This window comes from Ylistrum balloti, unplaced genomic scaffold, assembly GCF_031769215.1.
Source record: "Ylistrum balloti isolate Yb309-2 unplaced genomic scaffold, AGI_CSIRO_Ybal_v1 Utg370208, whole genome shotgun sequence".
NCBI classification, from domain to species: domain Eukaryota; kingdom Metazoa; phylum Mollusca; class Bivalvia; order Pectinida; family Pectinidae; genus Ylistrum; species Ylistrum balloti.
Genome location: NW_026782179.1, coordinates 1,082,377 through 1,100,649, shown reverse-complemented (window position 1 = coordinate 1,100,649; position 18,273 = coordinate 1,082,377). Strand labels below are relative to the sequence as shown.

General features: G+C 33.5%; 1 protein-coding gene across 1 annotated transcript; it reads right to left on the bottom strand.

Annotated features, from left to right (window-relative positions):
• Positions 1–205: 205 nt before the first annotated feature.
• On the bottom strand, positions 206–16,772 carry LOC132551588 (lysosomal alpha-mannosidase-like). Its single transcript, XM_060215743.1, has 26 exons — positions 16,655–16,772; positions 15,745–15,847; positions 15,266–15,439; positions 14,197–14,390; positions 13,830–13,938; positions 13,407–13,504; positions 12,957–13,028; positions 12,493–12,609; positions 11,184–11,384; positions 10,482–10,554; positions 9,803–9,842; positions 9,471–9,540; positions 8,890–9,012; positions 8,650–8,766; positions 8,310–8,439; positions 8,035–8,120; positions 7,499–7,720; positions 6,158–6,276; positions 5,712–5,813; positions 5,223–5,310; positions 4,860–4,946; positions 4,193–4,283; positions 3,858–4,003; positions 2,492–2,665; positions 1,763–1,883; positions 206–941 (listed from the first exon to the last, which is right to left on the bottom strand). The coding sequence occupies exons 1-26, from the start codon at positions 16,745–16,747 to the stop codon at positions 841–843; spliced, it is 3,051 nt and encodes a 1,016-aa protein (XP_060071726.1). The 5' UTR covers positions 16,748–16,772; the 3' UTR covers positions 206–840.
• Between the last annotated feature and the right edge of the window lie 1,501 nt (positions 16,773–18,273).

Here is an 18,273-nt window from a genome sequence, read left to right as displayed (position 1 = left end):
TGTTCGGCTGGCCTCCAGCATGATGGTCAATAATGTTGCCACCAGCTACTGGAAATTTGTCCTTCCACAAAATGACATTGTCTCTTCAATACACGGCTATCAAAGACCCAAACCTGACGTATCAATTATTATATCAAAACCAATATTCCCAGTTTTGTCTCTAAATGAATATGGTGTGGGTATATGTTTTAAATTCAACACAACATATCAGAAAGTGTCTTTATTTTCTTGAAAAAAATAGGTTTTATGTCTGAAACCAATGAAACCAAATCAAATTTATTAATATTAATATTGTATAAGTGTCATATGCGACGTATAACAGTGTGTGACACAGTTATCTAAGATATCTGCGTTAATACTTAATTTTATTTTTATACCGTACAGCCGGTTATTTTCGCTGTAATGGTATTTTCGCTATTTCACGGTACTTTAAAGTAATCGTGAAAATCTTGCCAATGGAATAATGAGACACGTGTGTGTTAGATGTCCTCGCACGTCCAGATCTCGATCAGTTTAAAGAAAATCGTGAAAATTTTGATCCGTGAAAATGATCACCTATACGGTATCAAAATTATAAACAGGCATGGTATCTAAAAAGTTCAAGATCGGATGAAAGTATAATTAAGAAAGAAATATATTCTACACATATAACATTCGAGACATTTAAACTCGCCTCCTATTTATACAACAGTAGCTTAACATAATACAAATAAACAACACTTTAGTTGGGACCTTCTCTGAAAGTAATTAAGATTATACACGCTCGTTTCTGTCTGAATAGACTAGATTGACACAGAGCTACTTATGTACAAGTTTTTTTCTCGGAACTTATAAATGACATCAGGTTCTATTCTTGCGTTGGACTTGGTATGTACGGATTTGCATCGGTGAGAGTTTGACATTTAGACTGTTGTTTCGGATTTTCGGTTCCATTGGAGTCTCTGAAATGGAAACAAAGTCTTAATGAAGTACAACAGATCAATTCAATAACTATTTTGAAGTCTTTGAAGGCTAGTATTTCTATTAAATCAACATTAATTGACGCAAATGAAAGCAGCATCAACTCGTCAGTTACATCAACAAAGCATTCTTAGAAATACCTATTGCCAACCAACCAAAAACTCTTTATAAAATGTACAAATAGAACGCCTCAAAGAAAGGGATTATCCTATTATAATCATTGACGACACAAGCCATGTAAAATAAAGTTTAATTCACTGAATGGTATGCTCTCAAAGTAAACATTGAAATAATGACAGCGGAACACGCTGCAGCGTGGACATTATCATCGTCGATAATTTCATTACATTGAAGAACATACAGTAGAAATTTTAACATGACGAATTCACAGCTTGACATTTTTATAAAGATTTGGTTCACAAGCCTGTACAAAAGACACACACACAAGTGAATAGAACCTTTAAATACAAATTTAAAGTCAGAACTGCATCACACAGCTATTTCGTTCTTCTAGGACAAGTCAGTGATGCTAACAGCCTTTATTTTGAAGCCTGTAAGGCGACAGACAGAATTCAAAAGTGATAAAAATAAAGGGAGGGGCACTAGACCCTAATGCAATAATTTTGGCCATTTCCATACTTTGAATAATTTAAGAAGAACTTAGAGAATACTTTCTTGTCTGTATGATCGCTTTTTGTGACAGTCTATCATGAAACAAATGTAACATATCACTTCATATTTTACAACACGTTATCGAAATTGAAAGTATATCAGATCACAAAGGTTTGTTAAAAAAAATTACCATCCATGTTGTCATTGACATCGGTCGTGTTCCATTGAAGTCGATGAAGATCTGACAGAACCAGATTAGCTCCAAGAGTGAGCTCTGTCACTGAATCGACTTCGAACGTCACAAATAGGTCCTGTAGACAAGTGAAAAAAATAAAGAAAATATGTCCGGAATATAAATCCCAAGCATGATTAAAATTTATTAATTTTTTTTCCATGTCTGCTTATTTGTAACTCGAATTTACGTTAAAGGGAAGTTAGTGCAAAAACGGGATCTCTTATTACATCAGGGATATAAAATGCATTTAACAAATGTGTTTTAGAATGTCCGTCTATAATACAGTCACATTTGTGGCAGTTTTCATGTGACGTGGAAAATATTGTTACAGTCTCAGAGAGTCCGATATCAATTAATTTTAAGTGTTGACACTATATTTGACTGTCATTTTGATTTGGAAAAAGAAAACCAAAACAATCATAACTGAAACTCTTTAACCAGGAAAACTCTCCGGAATCAGACTTTCAAACAACTGATAAAAATGATGCTCTAACCAAAAGCCTCTCCTCGCATTACTGTGTACAAAACGATTCATTGACTTTGATGGTTATATTGTATAATAAATGCATGTTAGTATTTTGATATATTCGTTATTCAAGTAGATGAACGTATATATAACATCAAGGAGCCTATAAAAGATACGAATTTATGACGGAAACACTATTTAGGAGTAAAACAACATACCTGGAGGTTAACAGTTGCATCCTTGGATAACTCCGAATGTTCACCTGTCTCAAATATATGCTCCAGTCGTATGATATAAGGTTCTGATGAGGCTGGAACAACGCCTGAACCTCCCCACTGTTCTAAGGTCAACAGATGTACGTTATCGGGTAGGTTGGTTTTCATGCCTGACCACTGCAGATAAGACAATAACACACCCAATTTAATATAACGTTACTTGAGGTAGACAAATATCTCCAATGATGTAAAGTCTGTACTACTTAAGATGATAAAACAAAAGTACAAATGATTTTCACAGCTAGAATTTTCGTCTATTTACCTGACACACCACAAAATTATAACTATTCATGAATAGTATGTTATGCAAGAGTAATTAGCATAAAAGATGAACATGGATTACATACCAAGAAAATTTGTTCGCTATTGTTTTAGTTGTCGTATTTAGTAAAAACACATATATGATGTTTCTATTTCTCGGGAAGAGTAAAATAGTGAGTTTACTGCTACTTATCCTATTTGTGAAAAAATACAATGTCTTATAAATTAAGCTAAATGTTTCAAAATTTCTACAACAAAGTTTTATACTATCTTTGAAACGAATTACATAAGGTTGTATAATTACCAGAGTTATATTATGCCAATAACAAATATACAATTACTCTTTCTAACTACTGACTTACAAAGGAATACTATTTTTTTTTTTTTTTTTTTTTTGATTTCGTTGCATTGCAGTGCCATTAGGAATGACACTAGAATGATGTTGTTGAAATTGAAACGAATGAAAATTCAAAAGTCAATTACTGTTATCCTTAATTGTTCTATGGAGATGTTTTGACACCTATTGATATTATAATCTTTTATGTTTAGTGAAAAAAATCTTATTCAAATACAGTTGAATTCATAATGGGTAGATAAAGATATCAATTTAAGGATGTGAGGTAAATATTTTCGGAGTGAATAATATATTGATCTGGTTTCAACAATACACATAAGTACATATAAGACCACAAAATCTTCTCGATCTGTCTCTCTATATCCAAGTCTCACATCGACTGCCAAGTTTATTGCTACACCATATAGAAATAGAATGAAACGAAGGGAAGTAACTATGGCAATTGGTCAAATGAGCGTTTCCTTTGATCAAGATGAATACTGAAAAATTACTTCAACAGAGATTTTACTCATCTCATTGATGCATAAACTTCACCCTGGTAAAGAAGCATTTGTGATTAGAAGACAAAATATTGGAGTCGCACTTTGAATTTCCTTGAAAGGATACCCATGGTATACTTTGTGTAACATTAGCTTTTTTTTTTTTTTTTTTTTGATGCACTGTTTGTTTTAAGAATAAGCTAAATTCAAGAACCTGTGTTTGGAAGTGTTTTGTCCAGTTGGCATACTTCATCACGTTAGGCATGAACGACAGCGATGGAGCCATAAACAGACGTAACGCCATTCTGCGATGAAATGCAGACGACTCCCCGAACGTTCCAAGGAAGACATAGTGCTTTCCTGTTTTGATGAAAGAACACGAAATCGAAGATGTGGGATTATATTTAGTGTATTCTGAGAAATTTTGTTCTTTTGAAGAGAGAGTGAAGGAAATGCATGCATTCATTACAGTCAATCAGTGTAGGCATTCGCGTTGTAATGATTTCCACATTTTTCATATTTTTTTCTCTAATAAGTCCGTTTTGGTACCTCTGACAACTAGCCCTTTATGATCCAGACCAGTCTCATTAAGAGCCTCCCCAACGCCAAGTCCATCGTCATGTAGTAGTCTGCGGTGTACCTGCAATGCATTAACACCTTCACGATCACATCAATATGGATGGCACTGCTTTAATTCCAAAAGGTAAACAAAACACATTAATTCAATAATTTTCCCAAGACAAATTATTCTAATAAATACTCGTGACATCGAAATCGGTAAGACAGAGGCGTTTCCGTTACTGTCTAAATTTAAGCGAACAGTTGGAAATTATCATATCTAACTAACCATCCTACATACACATATTAGCACCATCTCATTTCATATATCTGAACTACAAATACCGTCCAGATTTTCACACCAGAAATAACGTAATTCAAATAAAACATTTTTAGTTAAAAAAAAAAGAGAAAATGGCGACACCTTGAAGTTTGTCATCCAGTTATAAGATTACATAAAAGGAATTACTTTTTATGATGGAGCAATCATTTGATACATTTGATGTGTAAATATAACACTATCATATTATCTTTAATTGCTTTTCGATGATTTCCATTTCAACTCCACGTGTCCCTGTGACAATGCCAATGACGTGATAACTTTTCTTTATCTCGAGAGACGTTGTCCTATGATGTGACGATTACCATGTGGCCTTACCATAAGTTGGATACCGCCATCATTGATACTACTGCCTCCCTGACTCCTGTCTGTAAGGATCGTAAACTGGACACCCAAGGCTTCATCCTGCCAATTCAGAACAAAGAAATGTAATCAAACAATTCAATACGCTGTGTGATTACATGTACTGTCATGGCATTATTGAACGATAATAGTTTACTCATATTAATAAAAACAGCCAGTAAACATCCTGTTAATACTTAAGAATTTTGCTTACACACTAATCAATAATCCACATGATCTGTAAAAACATGCAACGTTCGTGTGTTAATTTAATTTTGCTGAAAACTAACGTCATAGTGATGTAGATTACTATGATAGAAATTACAGAAAAAATCTTACTTTGATAAATATGCGACTGTTGACAGGATAGAAGTTGCCTGAAACTGGTTCAGTCTGGTACAAATTCCAAGTGGCTCGGTCATTCCGCCTGGACGTTTATATTGTAATGTTAGGAATCACATGTATATAATATTTTTATTTTTATTTTTTAATTTCTGTCAATGGTTGTTAGGATATTTTAACCATTTGTGTGGTAAATGCTATAAGTTGACATACAGTAGAAGGAGTAAATATCTTGATGTATTAAAATACTATGACGCGAAACGTTATCCTGATATTTGATTGAGGTTCTTGTATGATTAAGTTGGTTAATATTTTCCACTTGTGTTTTTACTTCTCTTTGAAAATATATTATTCAGCAAATTATTTAGTAGACGTTATCTTTCTAATTATTTCAAAATATGTTCTCCATTTAAGGCAAAACGCCGTATGTTTTGAAAGGTTGAATGCTTTCTGAAGGCTGGAAGATTAAGATTCCAATAAACTTACTTGCGTTTCAGGATTTCTCGTCCATTGGCGTCAGTGTAAAATGTTCCCTTCGTATCCAGCGTTGTAAGGAACTGAGAAACTACTTCTTTTCCAATTCCGTCACTACAGAAATGAATCTAATTAAAAACTATACGAGAACATCCCTTTTCAGGAAATTGTATTATTTTTTTACACATGATTTTTTATTAAAATGTTATCTCCCTGACAAACCCTCTGTTGCGCATGAATTACGCTTTTAATTATTAAACTGTTCTCGTCTCACCTCACCTCTGTTAATATTTGATGCGTGATGAATATTCTGCTGTTCCATTTTTGTAGCATTGTATAATTGTAATCTTCATTTCGGCTTAATGAATATTCGCATTTTCACTTTTATTTCGTCTCCCTTAAATTCCTTAGCGATGAATGTTTAAAACATGTAGAGCATATTTTTATAAATAACTTACTCAACTGGAATCGGTCCGACCGTCCACTCGAACTCGGCATACATCTCGTCTTCATATAGCCGTACGACTTGTGTTACCCATGGGGAGAACCTCTGATGTACTTCCTGAACAACTCTCCCCTTAAAATATGTCTGACAATGTTAGATATGTGTAACTATTGAGACAATTTTCTTTGCTAGAAAAAAAAGATAAAAATTTACATTCTAAAACATATTGTGCATACAATACTGTGTACATTTCTAAGGGTACCTGCAGATAGATCTTGATGTGTCTGTGTTTCTCATAGCATGATTCGTAAGAGCAACAGGTTTTGGGATCTAATGTTTCCTCTAACTAAAAACAAATTGGAATGTCTCCTATGATTTGACCTTAAGTAGAACGTTCTCTGAATGAAGGTTATGAATTCTGTTGCATGGCCGATAAATACCACTTTAATGATACGCATCTCCGATGGTGACCGGAACAAGATAATTCAATATCAAATGAATTCCAACGTAAAATGATAGATTTCCATTTAGGACAGCGTAATTTGTCATTCTTGAGAGTTACCGCAGTAAACCATAGACTTCATATTTTGATTTGGTGGACCGCTTTCCTTAATTTTCAGAAATATTGAAATAAATATTGGTGTTAAAATTGAAAGAAAACAGGAAAAAAACTCACAGTGACCTCCTGGCCCTTAATCATGAAATATATTTTCGAAAATTCGATAAGGTCGTTATAAAGGTTAAATAATAGAACGTGGTGAAATAAAGTATTTAACCATGTTTCAAGATTTTCATTTTCGGTTGCTATGCATTTTCAAATTCGATAAATGAAATGAAAATTTAGCATTTTACATTATTTCTGAATATCCAACTATTATACTATGATTTTTATTGAAAGACGAAAATTCGTTTTGAAAACATTCCTCGAGCAAATAGCAAAGAATTTATTTTTAATTCAAGAAAAGAAATTGAGAGTAATATTATTTATTTTCTTTCGCACATATTCGAAGCGTTTATCGGAAAACGAAGTGCAACAACATGTTGATTTTTTAGCTTTTGAATTACATTCTAAAATGTTACCTTTCAAACATTCATCACTGAAACAAAAGTTTTGACTGGTGGTCCGCACAACCACAATGAAATTTACGCGAACGTGCCGCTACCTCACACAATCACCTGCACTTAACATACACAGGCCGCCTTTAAATGACTTGAGAGTTTGATAGAACACATAAAGCCAAATTCAGTGGAATCAATATCAGCACTTATTTTACGATCACTTATGTTATTTAAAGTTCAACTTTAAAATCATTTGATATATCTTAAACAAATTTGAACTTGAGACAAAACATACCTCTCTCATGTACGATCTCTCTAATTGTTTGGCATGGAATGCTTTTGTAGTGTTTGGCCTGAAAACGTAAGCCCCGGATGCCTGTAGAGCACCCATGGTGTTGTTGCCAGTATGCCCCTGGTAGTAATAGAATCCCTGCTGCAGGCTGATCTCTATATCGCTATTGAGGTTACGCATAGTCTTCAGTTGCCCACTGGTCCCATCAAATCTCAGACTCACGTGCTAGAAGTTACAAAACTTTTTTTCCCATTATAGACGTTTGATATAACATTTGTTAATGATATTAACATTATCATACTTCAAAAAAACAAAATGTCCGCACAAAATCGAATTGTTTTCATGATGCCAATGAGCTGTGGTAATTTTGATTTTTGTAGTACTTGTCAGGGATGAAGAAATGAAGAGAAAGGGAGGTAACTACTATTTCCATTTGGTATGCGCATGTGTTAGTTTCTAATAATTTCTATCTCGATCATTAATCTAAATCTCTCCTGAAACCTAGAAAATGTGTAGACATAAAATTCTAGCTTGCTTACCTCATTTTTCAAAACTGTATCTACGCCTTCTTGATTTTTCACCAGTCTTTTCTTGCTTGTTGTTTGCGCAAGTTTGACCCTTGCCTCTGTTAATTAAGTAATATGAGTTAATTCAGTTAAAAAACAACAAATGCCATGTATGTTTACAAATAATTAATTATAATCCCTCGTTCTGTATTTAAAAATGGTGTTTTATATCTTTTATATAATATTGATGTTATATTAGTGTTACATTTAACTCGTAAACAGATCCTTATGATAAAAGATGAACGCACTGTTACTTTTCGAGACGAAATATACACTGAATCCAAGAGCAGGGACACTTGTTCTGAAAACAAGCTCGTTTTGGGCGATGGATCCTTGTCTTTCTGGAATACGCTTTGTATCCTTGGTCAATGGTACTATCTTCAAAACAGAAGAGGATTATACAAAATTTCAAAAAGAATTTGGTTTGGTCAATTCCCTGTCTCTTATTTAGACATTGAATGAAACATTTACAAAAGAGAAAAAGTATTTTTGAAGTTTTTCCTCTTGACACAACTTTAAAAAGCATGTTAAGTTAGATCAATATTTGTAATGAAATGAATATGCGCCAAAATTGATGGGGTAGTTTACCTGTGAGGGAACATTTTTGTTATCAGGTCCTTTCACTTGGTAGGCTTTACCAACTATAGGTATTCTAACCCAGGATGTAACAGCTTGCCCGAGGGGATTATAAACCGTCAAAGTAAACTGAAAGAAACCGTGTTACAGGACATCAATTAATTATTACATACAGGTTATATAACATTTATATATCAGCAGTACAAAGTTGTGTAAAATTTTGCGTCATTTCATTTTACTCAGCAAACATACCTGTCCGTAGTTTTCCGTCAAACCACAAACACTGATGTTGAGTATATTGCAGAATTGTTGGCCTGGTGGTGAGTATGATGTATTCAGTGGAAGTAACTTCCCATAGGCGTCGTTTACTACTTTCTGAAACAGATATCACCATGTCTTCAATAATGGGTTATTACCATTAGTATGGACAACGAACGGACCAAAATACTTTGAAGGTTGACAACTGTCAAACTTGAAGGGTTTCTTTCATCGGTCATAGTAGTTTAACATCAGATTCGCACGAAGTTTCCTTTCCAAGGCAAGAGTGTCTTGTATGGATGACGTTATAATTGAATGACGTATAAGAAAAATAATCTGTTTCATATTTTCGGTACATTAATCATACATAGAAAATATCATTAAAATGATATAAGATATGATGGCAGTTCCAAATATATAATGTTTTGTAAGATTCATATCAGTTGTGAAGGCATGTTGTTGGTTGTGGACTATCAAATATATTAAAATCAAGGAAATCGCAATAAACGACTGCAACTCATTAATTACAACATTTTAGTAATATTATAAAGTATGCATGTCTATATTATGCATACCTGGCACGCTGCTACACCATGTGCTAACCTCTGGGCATAGTCATAGGCAACTGGTTGCTTTTCTGTTCCTCTAAACAAAGAGTCGTTATTTATACAAATAATCTATTTTTGAAGGCAAAGTTTTATCCAGTATATTTCTGTAGTTTTATTTTAATATAATATTTTATTGGAAATCACACTACACTATTTTATCGATCAAGAAATGTGAGAGATATGAAGAGTTTTAGGTAATCAATATGTATTAGTTGTTTATAAATTATCAGACGATGACGCCACATTATCAACATATTGTTTTACATTACATCGATTAAGATTTGCTATAAATAACTTACGATACAGCATCATGATGTTGGGCAACTCCCATAGCTTCCTCTGTCAACAAACAACACGTAATTTTACGCAATAAATCAAGCTTAATCATTAACATAACATAGATAAGTAATCAGGAAGTAATTCAGTTAGATCTCGGAAAAACAAAACAGGAAACAAAACAAAAAATAGAAAGCAACACCTTCAAAACCCAATTCAATCAAAGCCTTATAATTACAATCCTAAGTATCTATACACGCCGTCATATTGTTGATTAAGATATTGACTTACTATCTCGAAATTTCGACTTACTGACTCGAAATTCGACTTTTTATTTATTCAAGATTACTAACAATATTATTCACCAAATTATGGATAATAATTCTTTCACAACAAGCAACGTTACGTACCGTAGGTATTTATCATGTTATTTAGTTTAACAATTCAATTATATATTTAAAGCTTACAATCTTTATAGATGAATTTATTACGTAACTTTGATTAAACTTAAAAGAAATTGTGTCAATTAGCGAATCCTACATGCATATTGTCTAAACTAGTTGTTTACAACTTAAATAATTTAAAAAAAACAACAAAGTATGATTCGTGAAACACAATTGCACAAAGCATTTCTGATTTCTGAATTCTCATTCTCCCTGCTGCAAGTCGAAATGAGTAAACTACAATATAGTTTTCACTTACTGAGAATTCGAATTTCATACGTGCTGTTGTCAGTGTCCTCAAGTGCAGCGATAGCATCCATCTGCTTACATACCTAGAATTATTGAAAATAAAGAATACACGTATATCCTTTTTCTTCGACAAATCATTCGTCACTTTACTGTTGACCAATCATGACTACATAGTGACGTTTCCCTAAACTTAGCAAACATCCTCGGTAAATCCGAAGAATGTACCATATAACCTCGTTATATGAATTTTTGTTATTGCCACCGACACATTGCAAGTTCAATTCAGAAAAAAAACTCTTGCCACAATTGATACAGTAGCTTTCCAAACCCTTCTAAGTTTTAGAACGACATCGGTACAGCGATACTTTGGTGTGAAAATGAACTGCATCTTTTACGAAATCCACAGATCATCAGGCTTTGAATTTTCTTAGTATTTATTTCAGAGGAGAAAGAAGAAAGCCCTTGACTCTTTAGAGACCAGTTACATTTAGTATATAGTGTAGATAAGAAGTATACTTGTTGATGCGTTCATGAGAAATCGCTTGCTTCAGACGAACTAACACACAGACGCACGGACGGACAGATAGAAAAAGGAATTGTTAAACAGTATATAATAATTACACGTTTGTCCAACACCAGTATTAGTTAACACATTGTCCTAGTTACACACTAAAACTGCCATATTATTTTTATAATTTATGCTTTACAACACCTGTAAGAAGTTGTTGGTGCGTCTGACGTAATCCTTGAGAGCTGGACGACTAGAGAAATAGCCGGTCCAGAAACTGTGAGGCCGGTGTGCATATGGAAAGAAGTCGTCCTCTTTAGTCGGCCAACGAACTGCTTCTTTATTGACGCTGGACAAGTAACACGAGGGCGTGGAGTACAGTAAGTTTACATTGGTTTTGTTAGACTGAAAAACAGAAAAAAAAGTCATGGTTAAATCTTAAGAATTGTTTCGCTCTTACCAACTATAGACACCGGGAAATCGTGAAACAATCTCTCCTGAACTCGAATTGTAAGTACACCTACGTGACTGATAAATGTATACCACAGCAAATAAATAATTACTTTACTAAAACGCATATCTAGCATGATGGACTGGTCATTTTTCACGCATTAAAGATATTTAACAACTATTGGTAGAAGTATTCTGGTGGATATGAAAAAGTTTGATGTAATTACCATATACATACATATGGTATACATCACTCACAAACATATATTACTCGCTTTGATATAAACAGATAATCAGATGTATGAATTACAAAAGAGAGGCCATTTTGGTTAGGATGGTAAACAACCCTGTCATGACTTGTTGGTTACTCAGTGATAAATGTCTTTTACACTTAATATTTGGATTAGTACAATAGTAACGAGGCATGCATTAGTAACGTAAGGTTGATATAGTTAAGTTGGTGCTTAAAAATATAGGTAATGAAATTTATCCCCAATTCTTTCCGCCCATATTCGATAATTTTGGAGAATATTAATCATCTACTTGTTTCAACTAGAAACTTTTACTTCGATATTGATGTTCTCTCAGATATGTTATGACAATTATGATACATTTTCCTAAATAAATCATGATTTTATTTGAGGAGGAGTAATGCGCATGAGAAGAGCTAGCAATATCAGTGAACCAAGGTTTATGAACTTATCAATAAGCCGTTGTAATTTATCTTTGTAAAATCTATCAGACATCTGTAATTCATTATCGGATCGAATTATAGAATGATTAAATCCAGTTTCGTTGAAATGTCAAACAATTTGAACGAAAAAGTAGAGTCATTATGCAAATATAAAGCTAGTCGAAGTAACATGAGTTTTCATTTCTAGTTAATCTTTTACAAAAAGCTTGCATTCTTAGTTAGTTCCAAACGGCACACGTCCTAACACGCAATAAATCATAGAATTGGTTGCGGTAGATTTCAATAATTATTTCACAGAATTGTAGAAAAGATATCGAGTTGATATACATAAATAATAAAACATAAAATAAAATCATAAAATCCACTTACTTGGTTGTTCACATATTTGATCAGCTTGTCAAGATTCTTGAACCAAGCATTAGAGCTTTGATAGTTGAAGTCACTCCCCATTGGCATAAGAACATGTTTGGTGGCGTATGCATTTGCCTGTGATACGCATGTCATAAAAATATATAGTCAACCTGGTATATGTTTTATATACATGTAGTTAATTATAATAAATATGATTAAAAGGCATTCATCATTCACAGAAATTTATTCAATTTATCAAACTATTCAGACTAAAGCCTACAAATAAAGTATCAGTTCTTTTTCTCAGAGCAATTAGTAAGCATGGAACGAATCTAAATCAGAAACAGCAATACCAACACACATTTTAATTATAAAGTACTAGAAAGATATCCATTTGTAAAGTTACTTGTATACAGTTGTAAACCTTATCGTTCTACTGATAAAATTAAACGAAGGGAAGTAACTCTGGTAGGTCAGCTTACCCAGTCCTTGGAGGCGTTCACAAACTTTTCTACCTTACGTGGAACATTGTAGTCATGCATGCGGTCATCATCCTGTGAATCAAACCACACTGAAAGATTGTTATTATGAACACATGCTCCAGGTCTTCAAAATGTATTTAACCTTGTTCTTGATATACATAATGCTATTTATTACTTGGAAAAACGAAAGAATGTTTTCGAAAAGGGTGATATATATTTAGATTAAAACTATACAAAATCATACTTTTCATTCAAAAACGGGTTTGCAGCTTACTTGAAAGAGGAAACATATTTTTTTTCGTTCATTTTTTTCAACTATAAATACATCTGGCATCACGACAGTGTTATCTGTGAAACAATTGGGTTTTTCAAATTATTTTGTGTCAAATTTGGATTATATTGTTGAACTTGCTGAATTGTTAAATTACCCAATTATTCAACAGTTTTTACCATAATAGGGTCATCGGTACATAACAGATCAAAGCAGAACCCTTCAGGTGGCCCGTAACCGTTGTACAGGGCGCCGGTGAACAGGTCTGCAGTCTTCTCTGTGATTAATCAACAAAATATATTGGAGCATCCCTTACCATAACAAATCCATTTTAACACATTAATATCGACTATGGTTAATTGCTTTTGCTTGCACTTCGGTAGGATTTATCTGATGTATCTAAATTTTCTTTTGGCAGGTTACTATGGTGGTTAAATCTCCGAGGTAATCAACTACCGAGGTAGTTTTAAATATTAACAGGGCGTTCAGAATAATTAACACGATAGTAATCGTTCGGGTCAGATTATTTTAAGAATTCTAAGAAAAATGTTCATGACAATATATGATTACATTCAATTCAACTTTCCTCGGACAATTCTTACTTAGGTTGGTTGGGCTCCCTTTCCACAACATCTCCATGCTCTTGGTTTTGATACGCTCATCTTTGTCCTGATAGTCTAATCTCCCGAAGAATAGCCCGTCAAATCCCATCTATAAAACACGTCGATTTTCCATATGACTTGGCATTATATCTAATGTGCAATCAGAACTAAATGGTCAATACATAGGACTTACGTAGAGCTTACATCTATTCAATAGGCTTTTGATTAGAACATCAGCAGGGACTTAAATTTACATACGCAAACATATCGAAATGTAAAAATGAGAAGATATACTAACATGCATAAGTTCAACAAGAAAAAATAACTTATTCTACATGTGGTTTTGTATTTCAAAGAATTGTCTTGCCTGAGCAAAAAGCGAAGCCTGTTCCCGGGAGTGGCCAAAGGGATCGATTTGCCATGCCACTCGCGGACGACCGCAAACTCCGAAATTCTGTCGCAGGAACTCAAAGCCAAGGGTGTGTTGGTCTATGATGGCGTTGTAATGAGTGGAGGCTTCATCGTTCATACACCAACCACCCAGGATGAATTCAAGTTGGCCTGTAAAGATCAGATTTGTGCAATATTTAAAAACTGTGCCATGTCAAATGTTAAAATAGTGACAAGGGTATCAATATACTATATAGACTACTACCTAATCATTCAATTCTCTTTTTAATTGAACATGTGTCTCGTAATGTTATCACTTTCTTAATTCCTTTCTAATTTTTTCCAATTCATTTCATGGCTCCTTAAACTTTAAAACAGAGATACAGTGAAGTTTTATTTATATATCGCCCTAGTTTAATAAAATTCCGCGTGCGAATTAAGAATCTGTTGACTTTTTGGGTTTTTTTAGCTAGCAGTTTATATCTTTATTTTTTGATTGATATTTAAATTTGCACGGCATAGTAAGGGATAAAATGTAAACATTCATTAATAAACTATGTTAAACTCTTGTTGAACTGTGTGAGAAAGTGTGTTCTACATTTACCAAATGATAAATGCAGCCTGTAAAAGTTCATATCGACACAGAACCATCCAGAAAACCAAAACACCAAACAAAATATCGAAACATTGCCTGTATATACATTATGTGCAAAGAGGTGGATGGAAAGGGGGAGTCAAATAAAAGCAAAGAACATCCTACAACTATGAAACCAACGCCAGGCACAGTTACTTAAGCATTTCCTAGCGTATATTTGATTATCAATAGAACGTTATGTAAATGTATCTAAAGAGTCATCACCGTTGCTCGTTTGTTTGAATATGTTGTCCATTTATCTGCCTGGTGCATGTACTAAATTTATTGTAGAAAGGTAACGTCGAGGAGGATTGCCGACTAAGTTGGATTTTCCTAAAACTCTATTGATAATGTAATGCATCCATAATACCATTTCTCTACCAGTGTTTGACTAGACAGTAAGTAATCTTACCTCGATTGACGAGACCCTTGACAGTATGACGCATGCTATCACTCTGCTGCCGCCACCATCTAGCGAAAAAGGCCACCTCAACATAGATAAACCTTTTGGTGGGATCACTGAGGAGCTCTTGCACAACTGAGTCTAAAATGTATTGTACTCCTGCTCTCTGAATGTTGCTCTTGTCTGTAAAATTTCATATCATATTTAACAGACACGTTACTTGCGGTAATCCCTACTTAACCTTTAAAATAAAGCTGATGTGGGTTTTTTAATAGAATTAATAGTTCATAAAAATATAGTAAATTAATATTCTAATTCTTAATATATTGTCTTGTAGGATTTGATCAGATAATTATTCAATAACATGCCTTAAACATAATAACTTGTTGATTTTTTTCACAGTTACTCACACATAAACACTACTGAAATGTGTTTATAGCCATATTTTTGTCACTGAATGATTGTAGGACAAGACAACAAAAATATACCTCCGTAGAAGTACTGGTCAACAGTCTTTAACCAGCCTACGTCATCATGTGTGTGAGGTACCAGATGGACGTTGATCATCCCTTCCCTTACTGCATTACAGCTCTGCAAAGGGTATTCAATAGCATAAACAACCTAAGGATACGAGGTGAATGAAAGAAATGTATATAAATAACTAGGAATATGAAAATACGTATCCTGGAACTGTAATCAACGACATTCACCATGTAATCCAAAGCAAAACCACGTAAGTAATGCTATGTTCCTAAAGCAGTAGCAAAGGTAACATCCTTACCAAAACAACCAGGCATACTGAAGAGCTTCAAACACATTCATATCGGAAAAGGAAATATGAAAATATCCCCAAAATTATTCATCAAATCTGCGTTTCTCGACCCTCTGATATGCAAATTGTCGACATTTTCCGCATATTACTTGATTTTGTGGACATAAAAACATCATAGATCATGGATGCTTGATAGCTATTTTCTAGAAATGGAAAATCCGATAGGGATTCTAACTTTCCTTGGTGATTAAGTTGTAAATACGACATTGAGTAGCAAATATACAATAACTTGTCATAAACGTGATTTCTTACTCTGGTAGGTAAAGCTGATGAACAACTAATTTTTAGCTATTTAGATACAAGACATAATTAATGTGTCGAAAAATGAAATCTAAGGACATGGTAAGGAGACTGTAACATCGGGTTTATAAACTCTTTTCATTTCGGAAATAGAAATTGGAAATGTAGTAGAGGCGAAGTTAATAAAGTTAAATAAACAAGAAAACTATTGCTGTTCAGTTTTTAATATCAATTTCCCTTGTTATTGTTATTTCTATGAATTATTTATATAGAAATATAAAAAACCGCTTATATGAGGATATTCGGTATTCAGACATTATACTTACCCCATACCCACAGGACGGGTTGCTGTCTACAGTCTGAAGGAAAACGACGATGAATACGAAGAGATGCAGACCTGACAACACAGCCATTTCCATACAGCTGCTGGACCTAACTTGCCAGTGCACAACTGAGCGAGGTAAGCGACCTCAAACACTGGTACACTAGATGGCCCCTCACCTACATGTACCGCCACTTAGAAGTGGTCTTTCCGCCGCAACAACAGGAAATTTTGCAAAGGTCAAGAGGTTTGGTTTTGTGTATACAAACATTTCATTACTCCATACGGGGAGAATAATTGATTATTTTTTTCGAGAATTCTTCTTTGATTATTTATAGATAGTTTTTCTTTATCATCTAATCCGTATTTTATAGATATCGCTCACCAGACTGAATTACATTATATCCTACTTAGCTGTGTTAAAGCAATTTTGTGTAATCCTCTTCTGGCCTCTCAGACACTCATTTCAAAATTAGCATAAAGGAAACAAACAATCTATTACTTCTTCAAACCCGTGAATATCACATCTTGTCCACCGAACTATAACTACGTTCGCTTCACAATATGAACTGGTTAAATGACAATGAACAATGTAGATTTTTCTTCAATGTGTAGATCGCTAACAGATACATAACACAAACAAAATGTCAGAAGTTAAAGTTGTAGTCATCTGTCTGTTAAATAAAAATTAACAACGTTACACCAGCATTTATTATGCAAACTGTTTATAATATCCTCCGGTAGATTTACTTATAATGCATAGTTTTCATAAGGATAGATTTAATAAATAAAAATTATGATAAGTTTATGAAAGATAATTCATTTTGCACAAATCATTAATTCTATTATAATTAATGCATTCTCACTATTCTTTTACTTTATGCTAATAGATACTAATTACAGCATTAAACAATAAATTTATCAAAGTGCAACCAGATATGTTAAACACCACAAGAGGCAATTTAAAAAAAAAAAACACCAAACAAAACCACAGAATCTATCTGAATCTATCTAGAAGGAAGGGTAGATATTTTCTGGCCACTTGTAGTATTCGTTATTAAGAATAGATATATAGGTCGCCAACAATGCACGGTCAAGGTTATCGAGGTAGAGGCTGGATTGTTTTGAAAATCAAGTCAGAGGTGCTAAGTGATTAGGACATGCATATTTTCTCAGCGTTAAAAAGACAATTACATGTAAAAAACATAGATAATTAAAATGCATACGTCGTTAAATACAACAAAGCTTGCTTTATTTATCACATCTTATCGAGACAACCTATCGAGAAATTACTGAGAAACAAAAATATCACATCTTATCGAGACAACCTATCGAGAAATTACTGAAATGTTAAAATATAACATATGATATTATATACGTTTGTTTTTATATCAAATATATATAATGTCAATGTTTTACAGTTTATGCATGTATATCATATGTAATGTGTGTAGTATCCGTTACCTACATCGATATCATAATCAAACAGTAGGTAATATTGACATATCTACTACGGTTACCTTACTTACTAGTGTATGTAGTATCTTTTATCTGATGAGATAGATATAGCACGTTACAGACCAGCGTTATCACAACATTACAATATCACTAACAATTCATTTC